General features: G+C 33.5%; 1 protein-coding gene across 1 annotated transcript in view; it reads left to right on the top strand.

Moving 5' to 3' along the window:
- Positions 1-17,986, top strand: part of LOC150097624 (uncharacterized) — a 350,600-nt gene that overhangs the window by 78,431 nt on the left and 254,183 nt on the right. Inside the window, exon 4 of the mRNA XM_090406960.1 lies at positions 8,869-9,057. Coding sequence (XP_090263086.1) covers positions 8,869-9,057 — 189 coding nt within the window. The remainder of the gene's footprint in view (positions 1-8,868; positions 9,058-17,986) is intronic.

The raw sequence follows: 17,986 nt of genomic DNA, 5'->3' as shown, positions 1-17,986 counted from the left end.
TGTGAGCTCTTCGTCTGTAAATGAATTCAAGAAGAGATATGACAGATATTGTTTTGCTAGTTTGGGTCTCCCGCGATGAGTCTACTGACTCCATGGAGATACCCATAATATTAATGGTATTGAATTGCAGGAAATTAATGAGGCTAGTGACTTGGGGATAATGGTGGACAAAGAGTTGAAATAAAGGCATATTGCAAAAGTCAGTAAAATAGCTCAGCAAATTACTTGGATGTTGAAAAGCACGCTAACAAGTAAAGATACCTTACCTTACCTATCCTCTTCACTCCCTGTGAAGCATAGGGCCTCAACCATTGACTTCCATCTGACTCTATTCAATGCTTCTTTTTTGATCCCTTTCCAGGAATGTCCCAGCTGTCTTTCCTCTGTTTCTAGTTCTCTTCTCCATGTTATCCTGGGTCTACCTCTTTTCCTCTTGCCTTGGGGATTTCATTCTAGTGCAATTTTTGCTATTTCTCTATCTGGGTTCCTGATTGTGTGACCTATCCAGTTCCATTTTCTTTTAGTGATTTCATTTCTGATGCTGGTTTGACCTGTTCTCTCCCAAAGTTTTATGTTTGTTATTTTATTTGGCCAGTATATTCCTAGTATCTTCCTCGAACATTTGTTTATGTAGACCTGTATTTTATTTATGTTTTCCTTTGTTAATGACCATGTGTCAGCTCTGTATAGTAAAACTGGTTTAACATTAGTGTTGAAGAGCCTAATTTTGGTTTTTAATTTTATTTCTTTGGATCCCCAAATTTTCTTCATCATACTGAATGCAATCTGTGCTTTCTGGATTCTATTTTGTATGTCCTGTTTGGTTCCTCCTTGTGTGCTGATCACTGATCCCAGGTAGATAAAGTTATCTACCTGTTCCAGTGTTTTCCCTAGTATTTCAAAGACTAATTCTTGTTTGGGGTTTATCTTCATTACTTTAGTCTTGTTATAATTTATTTTCAATCCACATTTATTTGCTTCCTGGTTTAAATTATCTATTTTCTTTTGGAGGTGTTGATGTTTTTGCAGACGACATATGCCAAAAGGCATATATGTCTGTAAAATCCATGTCACTGATTTTATTTGACCATCCCCATTGAATGCCAATTCTTTCTTCAGATGTTTTCCTCATCACCCAATCAATAACAATCAGAAAGATGTGGAAAAACTTTTATTGGGATTATATTGATCGTGTATATAATAAACAACTAAGTTATACCAACTAGTTTCACCAACTAAGTCTGTTGGCATCTTCAGGGTACATAACTGATGTTAGGCACTGAAAAGTAAAAAACTGTTACAAACTAAAATCAGCCGATTCCAATTATATTAAACAAAGAACATAGTGCGTACAATACATTCATAGAGCATGGATGATCTCACTTGTTGTTATTTAGGAACGTTCTATAGTTGGCACTATAATTCAGTTCTGCCGAGTTGAAGGATCTGATAAGAGTCTTCCAGATCACGGGCAAGATCAGTCCTTGGTTCCTGTTAAGGTTTTGTGTACAGCGGGCAACTGTTGTGGCCTCCTTAAAAATTCAGGAGCGGAAGTCCTCCTCCATGTAAGGAATTGTGCTTCTATCCCACTCTATTGTATGGTTCGTTCTTGAGAAATGAAAAGTTAACCCCGATTTTTCTTCTCTGTTATTATTGACGTCACCTATATGTTCTTTTTGCCTAATTTCAAGGCTCCTTGAAGTTTGGCCGATGTAATTCAAGGAGGCCACAACAGTTGCCTGCTGTACACAAAACCTTAACAGGAACCAAGGACTGATCTTGCCTGTGATCTGGAAGACCCTTATCAGATCCTTCAACTCGCCAGAACCGAATCATAGTGCCAACTATAGAATGTTCCTAAATAACAAGTGAGATCATCCATGCTCTATGAATGTATTGTATGCGCTCTGTTCTTTGTTTAATATAATTGGAATCGGTTGATTTTAGTTTGTAACAGTTTTTTACTTTTTAGTGCCTAACATCAGTTATGTTCCCTGAAGATGCCAACAGACTTAGTTGGTGAAACTACTTGATATAACTTAGTTGTTTATTATATACACTTGATCAATATAATCCCAATAAAAGTTTTTCCAGAGCTTTTTGGTCAAGAAAATTAAACGTTTTTTAACATGAATCAGAAAGATGGTCGGGGATAGTATACATCCTTGTCTTACTCCTGTGTTTGTTGCAAATGGTGCTGATAGTTTGTCATTATTTGTTATTTGGATTTTGGATTTTTCATGAGTTTTCTTTGTTATATTTATGATTTTCTGAGGAATCCCATAGTGCTTCATTAACTTCCACATAGTCTTTCTATCAAATGCACGTTCAAAGTCGATGAATCCCAAATATAGGCTACTCTGCCACTCTGTTGACTGTTCAACAATTATTCTTAGTGTTATTATCTGATCATTACAAGATCTGTTTGGCCTGAATGCAGTCTGGTCTTTCCTCAGTTTAGATTCAATTTCTTGTTTCATTCTTTCTAGCAAAATTCTAGTAAATACTTACACCATTTAGAAGTGAAATCCCTCTCCAATTTTTGCAAAGTGTTATGTCTCCCTTTTTTGGCAGTTTCACCAGGAGTCCTGTATTCCAGTCTTCTGGCCATTCCTCCTTTTCCCATATTTGATTAAATAGCAGGTGTAGCATTTCAACAGTAGTGTTTATATCTGCTTTAAGTAGTTCATCCTGTATATTGTCACTCCCAGCTGCTTTATTGTTTCTTGTTTTCTTTATTGCCTGAGTTATTTCTAGTTAAGTTATAGTTCCTGTATTTATTTTAAGTATTTCTTCTTCTGGTATTTCTTGTTCTAGGTTTTCTATTTCTCCATTTAAAATTTCTTGGAAATGTTCTACCCATCTTTTTTCTATGTCTGCTTCATTTGTGAGTAACTTTCCTTGTTTATTTTTTACAGGCCCTTCTCTTTTAAAACTCTTCCCAGCTAACTTTTTTTTTATCTCAAACAACCTCTTTGGGTCAAATTTACTTGCTACTTCTTCAGCGCCTCTTTACACATTTCCTCCAGGACAAATCTTCTATCTTTCCTTGCACTTTTTTTTACCTGCCCGTTTTTAAGCCTGTATTTTTCATTTATCCTATTTCTTTTGTTTTCTTCTGTACTTTGCAGAAGTGTATTCCATAAAGCTTTCGTTTCTTCACATAATTTGATGGTTTCTTCAGATCCATTGTTTGCGATTCCTTCTACCGCTGAAGAAGTTCTGCCTTCCCAGAACTTCTTCGGCGGTACTATTAAATATATTCTTTATTTTTTCCCAGTTCTCTTCAATGTCTATTTCCTTATGTTAATCTACAAGGCTTCCATATTTATTCCTTAATGTTACTTTATATTTGTCTTTTGTATCCCTGCTTTTCAGTTTGGATATATTGTATTTAATTCTTTGGTTCTTGTCTTTAAATATTTTTTGTGGTTTCATTTTTATTTTTGCAATCAATAATAAGTAGTCTGTAAAGGCATCTGCACCTCTCCAAACTCTTACATCCATCAAAGAGGTTCTCCAAGGTTTGTTTATTAAAATATGGTCTATTTGGTTTTTGGATTTCTTATCTGGTGATATCCAAGTCTGTTTATGGATATCAACTCTTTGAGTTTCTTATTCGGCTAAGAAACAATATGGGATATACTATCCCTTAACTTAAATAAGTTATATGTCGCCGAATTGAAGCCTTTGGCTCTTCATATATTTAGTAAAACGTATTTGTTTGTTGTTAGTTGGATTTCTCCGCTACCGTTCCATCTTGTCTCGTTTAGACCTAGTATTTCTATTTTGTATCTGTCCATCTGGTTAGTAAGTTAGCTTTTCCACTTTCGTACAAAGTCCTAATATTCAAGCATCCAATTTTGGTTAAAAGTTTTGGGCTAAAGAGGTTTTTTCTTGGATTTTGTTGCCTGTCAGCTTCCCCAATGGGGCTTTCACTGGCTTGCTTCATTTCCCCCAGTACTTCTCTCTCTTGGTTTTGTGTCAGTTTTCCAATATGTTTTCTGTAGCAATGTTTTTTCATATTATGGTTGCTAGCTGCAAGTACAACCCTTCTCCTTTCTCATCCAGGCTTGGGACCGGCAATGGTAGAGTTAACAAGTAAAGATAAGAAAGTTATTATCCCTCTTTATAAGGCTATGATTCAGCCACATCTTACTACTGCACACAGATTTGGTCATCTGGGTTTCTCTGGGACCAGGAATTGGTCGAGAGGATTCAGAGACAAATGACCAAGATGGTGACAGGTCTGTTGAATACTTCCTACGAGGATAGGTTGAAGATTTGTGGGTTACAAAGTTTGTGTTGATAGGTGAAAGAGAGGGGACATGATAGAAACGTTTAAGATATTAAAGGAGTTTTATAAAATTGAAGCAAGTCTAATTTTTCAATATATGACACCATCTGTGTTAGACTGTGGTTAGTAGGAGGTGTGCAGATGAGATTTTTTGCATGTATGGTGAGTGAGCGGAATCGATTATCAGAATTGGTTGTTAGCTCCCTGATGGTAAATGGATTCAAGGAGGAGGTATGATAGGATTTTTGTGTATGGTGGTTGATTTGGCTCTCCTGCAATGAGTCTCCGGACTCCATAGAGATGCCGTAAAATAATAATAATCTTCAGGGAACAGTATGCAAGTAAAAGATGTACATACAGCCACTATTATATGGGTGAGAGAAACTAATATAAAGAACAAGGTTGACTTGCTACTTGATTGACCATTGGATCAATGGTCCGAGAGAGCATTTCCCTGATTTAATGCAGTTTCATGCATTCAGATTTGAGGTTTAATTTGTAATTTAAATTGATTCCTGTTATTCAGCATTTCTGTTTTTTTATGACATTTTTCTTTTTCTCATCATTGTGCTTCTATATTCTAAAGATGTAATATAAATATACATAGCAATCAGTATAACGGAAAATTTCTTGCTTTATATATACTTGGAAGTAAATTAATACTGATTGATGTGTGTGTGTGTGAAGCATCTTTGTGTGTTGAAATATTTCATGTGATAGGTTAGGCAATATGGAATACTGTACAGCTACTTATGTTTTGTTGTCTAATTATTTATCAAGTTACTCTCACCAGTGTTATCTTATATTTCAATCTGGATCAATCCCCATCTAGATGAAGGTTTCTCCTAGTTTTCTCTATTCCGTTCTCCACCAACATAACCAACTGTTTCTTAATCCTAATATATTAACCTTCTATTAACCTGGACAGGAAACTACACGTAGCCAAGGCGCCAGATATTTACTACCACAGATGAGTTATCATAGACGAGTGAAAATTGAATTTTCAGCCTCATTGCATTCGAAATGTATTGTCTTATTTTCTTTGCATAATTTACACTTTTTTTTTTTTCATTTAAAAAAAAAATCTCATTCACTACCAAGTTATTTGATCAAAGTTGCCTCCAATAAATGTAATAAAGAAGTTTTATTTTCAACCAGGAGATAGTATCTCTTATGTAATTAATTCATTAAGTTTAAATGGAGATGCTCCCAAAAATATACCTTGCTGCTGTTATCAAAATGTGAAGTAATTCCAGCCTAAGATAATGGGTGGCAATATTTATCTCTCATCCTGCTATAAACTAAAACCCACCTAGCATCTGCAGATTAATTTTGAAATAAATAGACAAGTATTCTCAAACATTTCATTTTGCATAACTTGCAGGTCATCATCATTCTTATAAAAATCAGGCATAGTATTAAACATAAAATTAACAAGATTGATTTTTATTTGTGTCATTGCCAACTATAATTCTCCCAACACCCTCTTTAACCCTTAAGTAGGTATGCAGCTGTAATGTACTATTAGCGTGAGCTTATTTTTGCAATTCACAACGTGAATTACATATATGATGAAAAGGTTTTTTAATTTTAATAGCATTATTTAAAAATCACAATTATCCTGCAAAGATGAATCAGATAGGATTGCAGTATTACATCATGAAAAGTTAGTAGAGTCATATATATAAAAATTCAACTGCATCTTTAAAATCAGGAACAGATACAAAATTTCCTATAAAAAAAAGAGGGATTAGACAGAGATGCCATTTCACCTTAATTACGTAGAAGAAATTTTTTAAAACCTGGATTGGAAAAATAGAGATATTATGGTAAATGGGAAAGAACTAAATCACCTATGATTTGCTGATGACATTGTTCTTTTAAGAAACTGTGCAGAAACATCAGCAAATGATCACTGAAGTGAATGCAGGAAGTAAAAAGAAAGGATTAAATATAAACAAAGAGAAAACAAAAATGTATAATAAATACATTACCAAAAAGCCAGTATAAATGGAAACCAGGAAATTGATATAGTAACCTCCTATGTTTACCTAGGACAAAAGATCACAGTAGAGGGTGACTGTAAAGAAGAATGTATACATAGAATTCAACTTGGTTAGATAGCCTTTGGAAAACACCGTGAAGCACTCAAAGGAAATGCCTTCCTTAAAAGTTTGGCAGTTGTATACTTCTGGTCATGACATCTGGAAATGAAACATGGACTTTGACTAAAAAAAAAAAATTCAACAAGTCTAGGATTACCTAGAGGAAAATGAAAAGATCATTACTCAGTATTACCATTCTAGATAGCACGCACAATACGGATCAGAGCACAGGCTAGGGTTAGAGACATTATAACAGACATTAAAAGATCCAAATGGCAGTGAGCAGGTCATATTGCAAGAAGTAACACTTAAAAATGGAAAAAGTCGATATCAGAATGATATCCTAGAGATGGAAAGAGAGCACTACTGGAAGACCAAAGACATGGTGTGGAGGATGAGATTAAAGAGATGGCAGGAACTCATTGGCATAGAAAGGCTCAAGATAGGAATGAATGGAGGCCTTTGTCCAGCAGTCGAAGAAAATGGCTGCTGCTGATGAATGATGAATAATGTATATTAATGATTAAAAATCTTTGAATGGGAGGGAGCAATGGATCAAATCTTGAGATGTGTAAAAGCATGGTTAGCAAAGGTGTCAGGACTTGTTTTTTGCCGAGAAAGGTAAATGAGTGACACGAGTTTGCCAGAGATAGTCAAGTGCCTTGTCAGCATTTTAGGAGCAATACAACAGACATTGAATGAATAGCTGTTGTGCATTTTTTCCAGTGATGAGTCTTTAAGATATTTATAGTTAAAGATATGTCTTGAAGAGGGCCGGCCTGGTTGGCTGAATGATTAGCATATCCGCTATCCAGCCAAAAGGTTGCTGGTTTGAATCCCACAGTGGACATGGATGTTTGTGATTGTCTGTGAAAATACCAGTGGCGGTAGTAGGCAGTAGATGGCGTTTATGTAGATGTGATGGTAGTTGTAGTTAGTGGATTTGAGTGGTGGAGACAGAGTTGTAGAGTAGGTGCCCTCGTAGACTAAAGAAAAAAATCAATTTTTTCTTTAGTCTGCTACTAAGTCTCCAGGATCTGAATCTATTTTTCAAACTGTCATTTTTTTTCTCCCCTTGAATAATATGTAGTTGCATATTTTGAGTCTGAGTTACTTCTGAAAGATACTAAACTTTTTTTTTTTTTTTAAATATTTGTACAGAATGTTTCAGTTTTGAGCAGAATAAAAATGTCTTTTGTTTTTATTCTTCTCAAAACTAAATGGTGACCTATTTCAAATCCCTTGTTATACTCTTATTTCTACAAGTATGAAGATATTACTATGAATGATAACATAAAAATACAGGCCTAGCAAAATTAGATAAGAGATTCGAATAGAGGCAATCAATAATAGGATAAGCACTTAAGGAGCAACAACTGAAAATAAAATTTAAAAGCAATGTGCCTGAAAATAAAGTATTCATCTCATCAAGATGAATAGACAAGATTAACATTAATAGAGTCACAAAATTTATTTGGTTTGCCCATAAGAAATAAAATATTTAATAATAGAAAACCATTGTGAATATGAAAATCCTTTCATATGTCAATCTTTGTTGATTATGTAAATAAAATAGCCTCCTTCACTTATAGTTAAACAAATTGAGTTTGTTACAGTATTTCCAGCTCACCTAAGCTTGCTTATCAAGAAATTGCAATATTGAAATCCTGTTCCACAAGAAGTTGTTTAGCATATAGCACATTATTACCATGGAAGGGCAGAAAGATGAAGTGAAAGAAGAAGCTTGTTAACATCGAAGACCAGTAGATTGTACTCTTTATGAAATAAGAGAGAAGATTGTTCCTCAAAAAAATCATAACCTGAAATCTGAGATTTCAGGTTATGAATTATAAATATTTAGAATTGATGAATTTATTCTATATATATATATATATATAGAATATATTTAGAATATCTATTGAGAATGCCATTGAAAATTCAAGCTTTTTATGGTGGTGGTGGATGAATTTAATTGCCAGTTATGAGTCCACAACCACTCTCCTGATTATTGTAGGCCTGAAGTGGTTTGAAACAGTTTAGTCTCTAGAGCAAGGTATCCATATTATTTAACCCTTAATACATCCATGGTACTGATGCATGATAGGTTTATTACCTTTAGTGGATGGGACTCGCATAAGAAAATTGTCCTGATTTAATGAATAATTCTGTTCAGTCAACAGCCATTTCATAAATATTATGAAAGTGCAAATATAAGCAGAATAAAAGACATTAGTTTTTATTACTTTATATATTTTATTAATAAAAGGAACTATTTTTGTGAGCATAAGGTTCTGTTTGTCTTATTTCTTTTCATTAATAATGCTTAAAAAAATTTAATTTTTGCTTTGAACTGGCTCTGATTTTTTCTTAGTTTTTGAGTTATGGCACATGCAACTTATTAAGATTTATATAGTGTAATTTCTTAAATAGGATACCAAACCAAATTGATATTTTATTTCTGTGCAGTCTGATTTTGTAACTTCTCATCATCCATGCCATCATGATGCTGGGTGTCAAGTTCCAAGCCCGTCCCCTGCTGGAGAACACAGTTCAAAGTGTAGCATAACCAGTGAATGGACTCCGGCTGAAGCACATTTATTTGCACAGGCTTTAGAGGCCTGTGGAAAGAATTTCGGTGCAATCAAGAAAGACTTTGTAAGTATCTTGACTACACAGCCTTCTTAAAACAAAATCACCGCATATTAAAAAAAAAACTATTTCCATGTTTTTATTTTTTTAATGCTATTTTTAAAACAGAAAACAAGTTTTTGTTTCTTAGCATGTTTAATATATTTTTCTGGCTTGATAAAATATAATGGTACTTAATTATTAGATTAGATAGTGGTTTATGTTTAATTTGCTAGTGTCTTTTGTTACTGTAGATGGCATTCCAAGATTCATTAATTTCTTCAAAGTAGTTAAATTATAAATGAAAATAGTATTACATTTGCTTGCTGAATTATTTGGATATGAATTGAATGACATTAATTCATAATATTTAATAGTTTGCATTAAGTAGAAATCAATTATATGTAAAATTGCATGCTTAAAGTGGTGCATATTAGCAGTATCACCAAAGCTGATCATTGTTCATGAATGCTGGATCAGTATGACAAGTTAAATTGATGGTTGAATTTTAAGGGGATGGGGAAACAACATAAACTAGTGCTATATGTTAGTTTGCATGTATATAAAAATTGGTTGGTTAGTAGCTTATTCTTGGCCAAATTTGGTATACAATAAATTTTCTTTCATAGCCATGATTTATTTTTATATTAGATTCTCTATATATGACATTTTCTTTTCTTTTCCTTTTTTTTTTTTAAAGAAAACACTGAATATATTAGTTTTAATTCTAGTGTATGCAACTTTCATATGGTGTAAAGTTCATTTTCATTTGTGCTTTCTATGATAAGAAAAATCATAATTACTGTCAGCATATTTTCATAAATACAGAAATTGAATTTCTCTTTTTAGAACTTGGTAGATTGCTCAGCTCATAGAGAAGATTCATAGAATTTATTTTGCATTCTCCTTATAGCTGAAGTAATTAGTAATATTAGATGTGAAAATCTCCAGTAAATGTATGGCATTAATAATTTTTTTTATTATATTAAAAACAAACTAATATGACATGTTTATTCTTTACAACCTTAAGATTCATTGTATTTATTGGTTTTAAAGTTAGGGGAGAAAATTAGCTTTTCTAGCAGCTGTTATCTTAATGAATAAAGAATTATTGATGAATGTCATAATTTTTCGTTGTTATATTACATTACGTGGAATAACAATATACTCTATTCTTCATTACTCTTAACTTTTGATGTATATGCAGAATGAACTAAATATTTTCAAAATGTTTTTTTTTTTTGAAGAAGGTTGGGATTGAGTTAATCAGCTTGAGTGGAACTGTCACTGCTTTGCAGATGCTGGTCTCTGGGTTTGAATCCCACTCTAGCATTATGGAAAGTCTTTAGATGATTAGCATTGTTTGGTTGAAGAAAACTAATTTGATAGTTGGAAGTCTGAAGTGGCATGAAATCACTATTGTTTTCGTTCCTTCTCTGAAGACAGTTTGATCGCTAGAGAAGGTATGCATATATGTATGAAGGAATGCAATGATGAGCTGTAGCTAGTTTTTATGAACTGGTGTTAAATTTTGAAGCAGTTTTAGAACTTGTTGTTAAAAATATCTACAAAAACAAAATGGTATAATATGATCTTATAAAATGCGTGTGGGTTTGGTAAACTTAAGGTGTACAAAATAAACTTCAAATGGAACACTGAATTCTAACAGTTAGAGATCAGTTTCTACCAATTGGGTTAAGATTTATGTCAATAATTAAAGATAAAAAACTTGGTTTTATTCCCATTATGTGCAAATACATCACATACAGGGTCCCTGAAGTAAAATCTTTATGCATTTCTTCAGAATGGCAAAGATGTACTATTAAAGCAAATGAAATTGAAAACCAGGTACAAAAAATGCATACTTGGGCACATTTCTTAAATCAGAACTTTATTATTATTAAGCGAGACCTCCAGAGAGTCAGGGACTCATTGAGGGAGGCATGTAAATGACTGTTAAAGATTTTAGCAGCTCATCACTGTATGCATGCATGCACATATATATTTTATTAAAAATTTCCTGACAATTAATAACCTAGGAAAGGACTTTTGTTATTTCACAGACTTGTAACATTCTCGCTCAAGAATTTGTGAATGCACACTCAGCAGTAAAGGCATTCTTTCTGAAAATAAATTGTTTCTACTATGGCTGGATATGTTATTAAATTTTTAGGAGTATTCTTGTGTATTATATTTTTGTAATGAGTGATGAAAGGGTATAACTGACTGACTAATTAATCTTAACAGATTTATATGCAGTCACAATGTTTTTGGTGTGGAAATGATCATCCACATGTCACATTGATGTCACTGCATGATGGGAGTAAACATAGTCATTTGAGTGAAGATGAACATCATGAAAAATAAGTATGGTGATGATATTGTGAAAATTGGCATAAGAAAATTGTGGATAAAAAAAAGATCAAAAGGTATTATGTTGCAGATATGCTTGAGAAACAATTTGGTAACCATTGCACACAGGGCAGAGTTAATATGACCATCCATCCATCTATTCATTGGACATCATCAGATGCTCAGTGATGTGCTGCACCAGTCCTTGCCTGGTGTTCCTGTTAATGATTTTCTGGAGGCTTCAACTTTCTAAAGATTATCACTTCAGATATGCCATCCATCCATCTCATTATGATCTGTCCCTTCCTCTTTTTCCAGGAACTTTACTTTCTATTACTGTTTTGAGAACTCCTTCCATCCTATCAATGTGTTCAAAGTATTTCAAGTTTCTTCTGTCAGTATGCCTAAAAAGTCTTAAAGTTCTACTGATGCTTTCTAGCATCCATCCATTTGTCTACCTTTCAGTATATGATATCCTCAACAGCCTTCTGTAACACCACATCACAAAAACAGCTATTCTTTTTCTATCAGACTTCTTTAGGTTCCAAGTCTCACATCCATAAGTCACTGTTGGAAAAACAGCTGCATCCAAAATCCTCAACTTTGTTCCTGTAAAGATAGATACATCCTTCAAGCTTTTAGACAAGTCTCTGACTGTTATTTTAGCCATTCCCAATCACCTTCTTCTGATGTCTTCTGAACAGCAATTCTTCACAATTAATAATGGATCCAAGGTACTTGAACTTGCTGACTTCCTCAATTCTTTCTCGATTAAGGTGCACTTGTTTCTCAGGAGATTCCCTGTCTGTATTTCCTTTGAGAACCATAATCTTTGTCTTGCTAGGATTAAGCTGACATCCTCTGTTCTTACTGATCTGATTAACTTTCTCAAGAATTTGTCCTAGGTCTTCCTTCTTTCCTAGTTGTTTGTTCTTTGTCATAGATCTTCCTTTTTTTCTTTAAGCTCACCTAATACTACATGCATGATGTCCTCAGCATAGATACTACACAGGTGAGGAGAAAATACATATCTTTGCCAACAAATAAATACATAGTATAAAATTATAAAAATTACAAATTGCATGTAAACTTCATTGCACGTAATGCATAAATGTTTTAGGCAGAATAAAAGTGCATATTTTAATTGTCATCACTGTCTTCATAAATAACATTTCGTAGATGTTCTTTATTTATGAGTGGCTGGACGTTGTCATCACTTGAAATCTCTAGGACATCATTTACATACTTCGGCTGGTTTAGTTATCAAGAAGTCAGTAATAAGACATTGCTTACCACTATGCTGCAATTTTTTTTATTAAGTTCATAATATTGGAGCTAAACAAATATCCAACTGTCTCGTGAATTTTCCAGAGCACTCCATTAAGGGATCATTATCCATAAAATACCTTCCTAACTTTCTTGCCAAGTCGAATCCATCTGCTAATTTCTTTAACGGATTCATCACAATCAGAATCTTCGGCAGAACCTTCCCCACCATTTGAATGAAGAATCTTGATCGAGTTCTTCTAAATATTTATAAACTTTGAGAGCTTTTTGCTTAATAAGATTTCCATCCAGAGGAATTTTCTTTTGAGTACAGTCTTCTATCCAAATCATTAGAGATTTCTCTATTTTTTTTTCATTAGAATATTGTTTACACGAGCAATGCGCTTTGCACTTACCATTGACCCAGCAATAAAATAATACTTCCTCAGATTTTATGTTAATTTTGTTTGATTGTTCGAATTGTTGATTCATTTAAATGCAAAGCCCTTGCAACAACTTCTGGTTTTTCTCCATTTTTCAACCGATCCAAGATTTTAATATTTTCTTTGAGAGAAATGAATTTTCTTTTCAATGTTGGTTTTTTCCCTTTCGTTGCAGTTTTAGTTATATTTCCCCTAATATAAATTCGCTACTTACAACTACATGCCCGATACGGGCAGACTCAGATTTAACAAAAATAAAATTTGATTTTTAAGTTGTGCAGTGAAAAATAACATGGTCTACTACAATTTGTAGACCATGTTATATCGAAACCACGTTGTATAAGTACCGTGTTGAACAAGGGTTACTACAATTTGTAGATTGTGTTATATCATTATTATTATTATTATTACGGGTATCTCCATGGAGTCAGTAGACTCATCGCAGGAGACCCAAGCTAGCAAAACAATATCTGTCATATCTCTTCTTGAATTCATTTACAGATGAAGAGCTCACAACAAAGTCAGGCAATCGAAACTGTATTGTATAAGTACCGCATTATATGAGGGTTACCTATATATGGACAACATAAAACAACCATTCAGGCGATTGATTCATTCCTGCAAAATGCTTCCATCATCTTGCAAAATCAGTGGCAAGGTAAACCTTAATGGTTTTCAAAGTTTAAGGAAGTGTTATGTGTCAGACTGCAAGTGCAGGTGAATTTTAGCATTTTTCCACTGAAATCCATGAAAACTGATTTATCTAAAAATTCACCCATTTTCATCTACCTTGTTCACTTCTTCAGGCAAAATATTAAAATTAATTAGGATATCAAGAAAAGAGATGCTTACAACAAACCAACCAGCAGTAAATGAATGACTGAGTTCAAGAAGCACATGACTCAAGAGGTCTTCTTTCATTGATTTTTAAGTGGCCTGTTCCAGTCTCATGCTATTGCTTTCTTGCTCTTCCAGTTCTTTTTTATTTTTTATCTGTTGTGCTTTGATCACTGCTGTTTAATTTGTACATAAATGATATAGTAATTAATTTGAAGGGAAATATTTTTTTTTTGCTGATCATTCAAAGTTGGGTAAGGTAACAGTTAACCAAGGTGATGTAGAGAGCTTGCAGTATAGGCAAAACTTAATGGATGTCAATTTAATGTGGAAAAAGTGTAAAGTTATGCATTTTGGGATACAAAAGATTGTAGGCTGTCTATCACATTGAGGGAATTGTACTCCATGAAATTGATGAAACCGAGGATTTGGGAGTAGCAATAGATAGAAAGTTGAAGTTTACAGGGAGTATTGCTAAAGTAAGCAGGACTCACAGGATTACTTGGTTATTGAAGAACACACAATCAGAAATAAGAGAGTTATCATTCCTCTTGATTAAAGCCTCGATACAGCCACATCCGGATTACTGTGCTCAGGTCTGGTCACCTGGGTTTCTTGAGGATGAAAAGTGGGGAGAGGTTTATAGGATTGATGCAGGGGTAATGTTTCAGCAGTGGCTGGAGGGGGCAGAACAAGAGATCATCCCTGGAAGTTGGGTAAGAATGTGGTTGGCAAGGGCATGAGGATTAGAAATTTTGCTTGGAGAGTGGTGAATGAATGGAATGGGTGGCCTGAGTATTTGTGAGTGCTTTGCCTGTTAATGGTTTCAAGGAGAGGTATGACAGATACTGTGTTGATAGTTTGAATCTCCCATGATGAGTCTTAGGACTCCATGGGGGTACTCGTACAATAATAATATTTTATATCTTTATAGTATTTTTGGTATTTGTGTATATTTCATTTAGAGGTTCTATTCACGTTTGTTTGTATTTACTTATGTAATAACTAATCATTTTTATATTCAGCAATTGTAAAATTTCTTCATTTCTTTTATGGTCCCACCTGGTGTATTCAGCTGTTTTTCTGAGAAATTTCATTTCTTTGCTGTTTGAATTCTTTTTTGTGTCCATGTTTCCCTACTCAAGAGGTATCATGCCTAAAACTAGTTCATAATATTATATTCCTATGTTACATTTTTTTTATAAACGAAGACCAGACTTGTTATACGATTCCATGGTTTTTGTTTCTTTGAGTGGCATATGTGGCCTTTAAGCAGCTTCTTTGAATATCCTAACGAAACTGTTGTAGTCAACATAAGATATTTCTTACCTTATCACAAATTATCTGTTTTGTGATAAGGTTGGAATGAGATAATGAAGTTGGTTTCTCTTCATGTTGCTTAAATATGTTTTTAAGGGCATGAGGATTAGAAATTTTGCTTTGAGAGTGGTGAATGAATGGAATGGGTGGCCTGAGTATTTGTGAGCTTTGTCTGTTAATGGTTTCAAGGAGAGATATGACAGATGCTGTGTGCCCTATCATGTAGAGGTGCTGATAACTCCTGTTTTTTTTTGTGCTTAATGATAGTGGGGGGGGGGTATGGTATGGAGATATCTTCTAGTATGCAATGGTCTCTTTAAATGGAATATATAAGTTTATTTGCTGAGAAAGAGAGACCAAGGAGGATATCTAAAAATGGAAGGGACCTTTTATTTTTCCAATTTCAGCATGTGAGGCTGCAAATTTTTTTGTTGTTCTCATGATCCTTGCCTGATGATAAAAATATTGTCAACATAATGGAGCCAGATTTTTGGTTTTAGTTGGTAGTTTTCCAAAGCTTCCTTTTTCAAAGGCCTTTATCAATAAGTTGGTTGTAAGTACTGAAAGTAATGAGCCCATTGCTAAGTATTCTGTTCTATAGTATTTCCCATCAAACTGGGAGGAAGAAACCACTGTCTGTGCAGTGTTGAACAGTTTGATTAAATCAGGAAATAGTTCTAAAAGACATTTCTTCTCTGAGAACAAACATAAGTGAATAAATGTGTCTAGGCTTGTAAAGTCATATGGCTCTAATAATCTTTTATCATTAAAGTATCAGGTATCTATTCATGTGTAGACTCTTAGTCTTATATTTGGAATTAATCTTACCAGACATTTGGAGAGATATTAGAAGTAGACAAGTCTCTGGCATCCCCAATGGGATCTAAAGAAACATTTATTGTGTACTTTCAGAACACCATAAATTCTAGGAACTAGGGATTTCTTCAGGTCATTTGATGGGCCTTTAATCAAGAGGTTGAATCTGTTGTGGATGTGCCATGTGGTTGGTGTCCAGTAAACTAAGTATTAGTAACCTACTGTAACTAAGTATTATGTTACATTTTTCATTTTTGAGGATTACACATCATTATCCATAACTATAGTTTTTGTTTGCTTTCAACATGACTATCTTCCCATCATGACATAATTTCTGAAAGTTTGGAGTGTGGAATCTGTTAGTAATTGATGTCTACTCTAGAGATATTTTTGGTTGCAAAGGCAAAAACAGCTTAACATAACAGCTTGTTAAACTTCTTTCTTGAGTTTTCTTTTATTTCCTTCAGTTATAGCTATGGTGTCATTGGAAATGAGTCTGTCCACATTGTTCATTTTGTGTTTCTTCTGTAGAAATGTACCTCATGATATACAAAACGTAGTTATTTTAAGATAATTGGTTTTTATAATTACTAGTCTGCATCTTTATACTGGAAATCATCTGATTTATCCTAACTATTGAAGTTTTAGAAATGTTCATTCATCATTTGTTATTAAATCACATATTCAGTTTTTTTTTATTGCATGAAATAAATGTGGAGGGTATGTCCTGCATATACCTTTAACAAATTAATTTTTACATATTTGATTAACAAACTGATTATAATCTAGAAGATGTATTACAATGATCTTTCTGTTATCCAATCTTCAAATGAAGAAACCTTCAATTAATCAATCCTTGAATGGGTTGTGTGTGTCAGATGACTTCTGGTGCAGCATTATTTAATTGCACTTTGTCATCCAGTCCTTCAGTTATATGAGTGGAAAATTGCTCTCCCACTGTGGTTGAATAATTGAGGAATTGCTGTATTTTGTTTATATATCTAAACTGAGTCAGCATTAGTTTACATTTTTTCAGTTAGTGACACAGTGGATTTGCTAACACAATTATAACAGACTCCGTAAAAGTCCCAAAGTCCAGTAAATGCCCCAATGCTATTCGAAAGGAAATTCACTAGAGCAAACTAACAAACTTCACTCTTACCAACCAAATCAAAGAATGGTTTGTTAGTTTGCTCTAGTGAATTTCCTTTAGAATAGCATTGGAGCATAACTCCTGATTGATTCCATATTATGTAATATAATATAGTGCTTGCAAAATTTTCAAGTAAACTCTTATTTTGTTATGTAAGATGCAATAATTATTACTATATTAAACAAGAAAGACAAGAATTAATTCTTAATTTTAGATGTAATAAAAATATGCCAAAACACCTAAAAGTGAAATTCTAAATACTACGTTTACTAAGTAGCAAGACTATTCACATTATTCACTATCCGAAGTTTTTTTGGACTTGTGCATGGTAGATATCCATTTGCCATACACTTTTTTTGCATTCCTGTTCAAACTTCTCAAACACATGCAATAGACAATATTAGACTATTTACTGGCCTGGTTAGCTGAGTGGATAGCATCTCTGCTCTTCAAACAAACAGGGTGTGGATTCAGAATCCACTTTTAGCATGGTGTGACATCACCATGCTCTGCTTAGTAGAAGCCTGTATTGGGACTCAAAAAAGTTTCATGTTTGGTTTCTAAAATAGTTTTCCTGATTATCTAACATTTAGCTCACTTGTAGTATTATTGTACTATAGGTTTATCTTTTGTGGATAAGATTCACAAATATAAGCATTCATTATTGAAGCAGAGTCATGAAAACCACTACCTTGTTTGAGCAGTAACTTGAATTAAAATGAATTTAGTTATTGATGTTTTGACCTTCACATTAAGGATGTGTTTGTGT

Source organism: Typopeltis vanoorti, chromosome 17 (assembly GCF_054136105.1).
Source record: "Typopeltis vanoorti isolate ZY-2024b chromosome 17, IOZ_Tvanoo_1.0, whole genome shotgun sequence".
In the NCBI taxonomy this organism is placed as follows: Eukaryota; Metazoa; Arthropoda; class Arachnida; order Uropygi; family Thelyphonidae; genus Typopeltis; species Typopeltis vanoorti.
The sequence above is the reverse complement of the archived record's forward strand: the minus strand, read 5'-3'. Positions and strand labels throughout refer to the sequence as shown.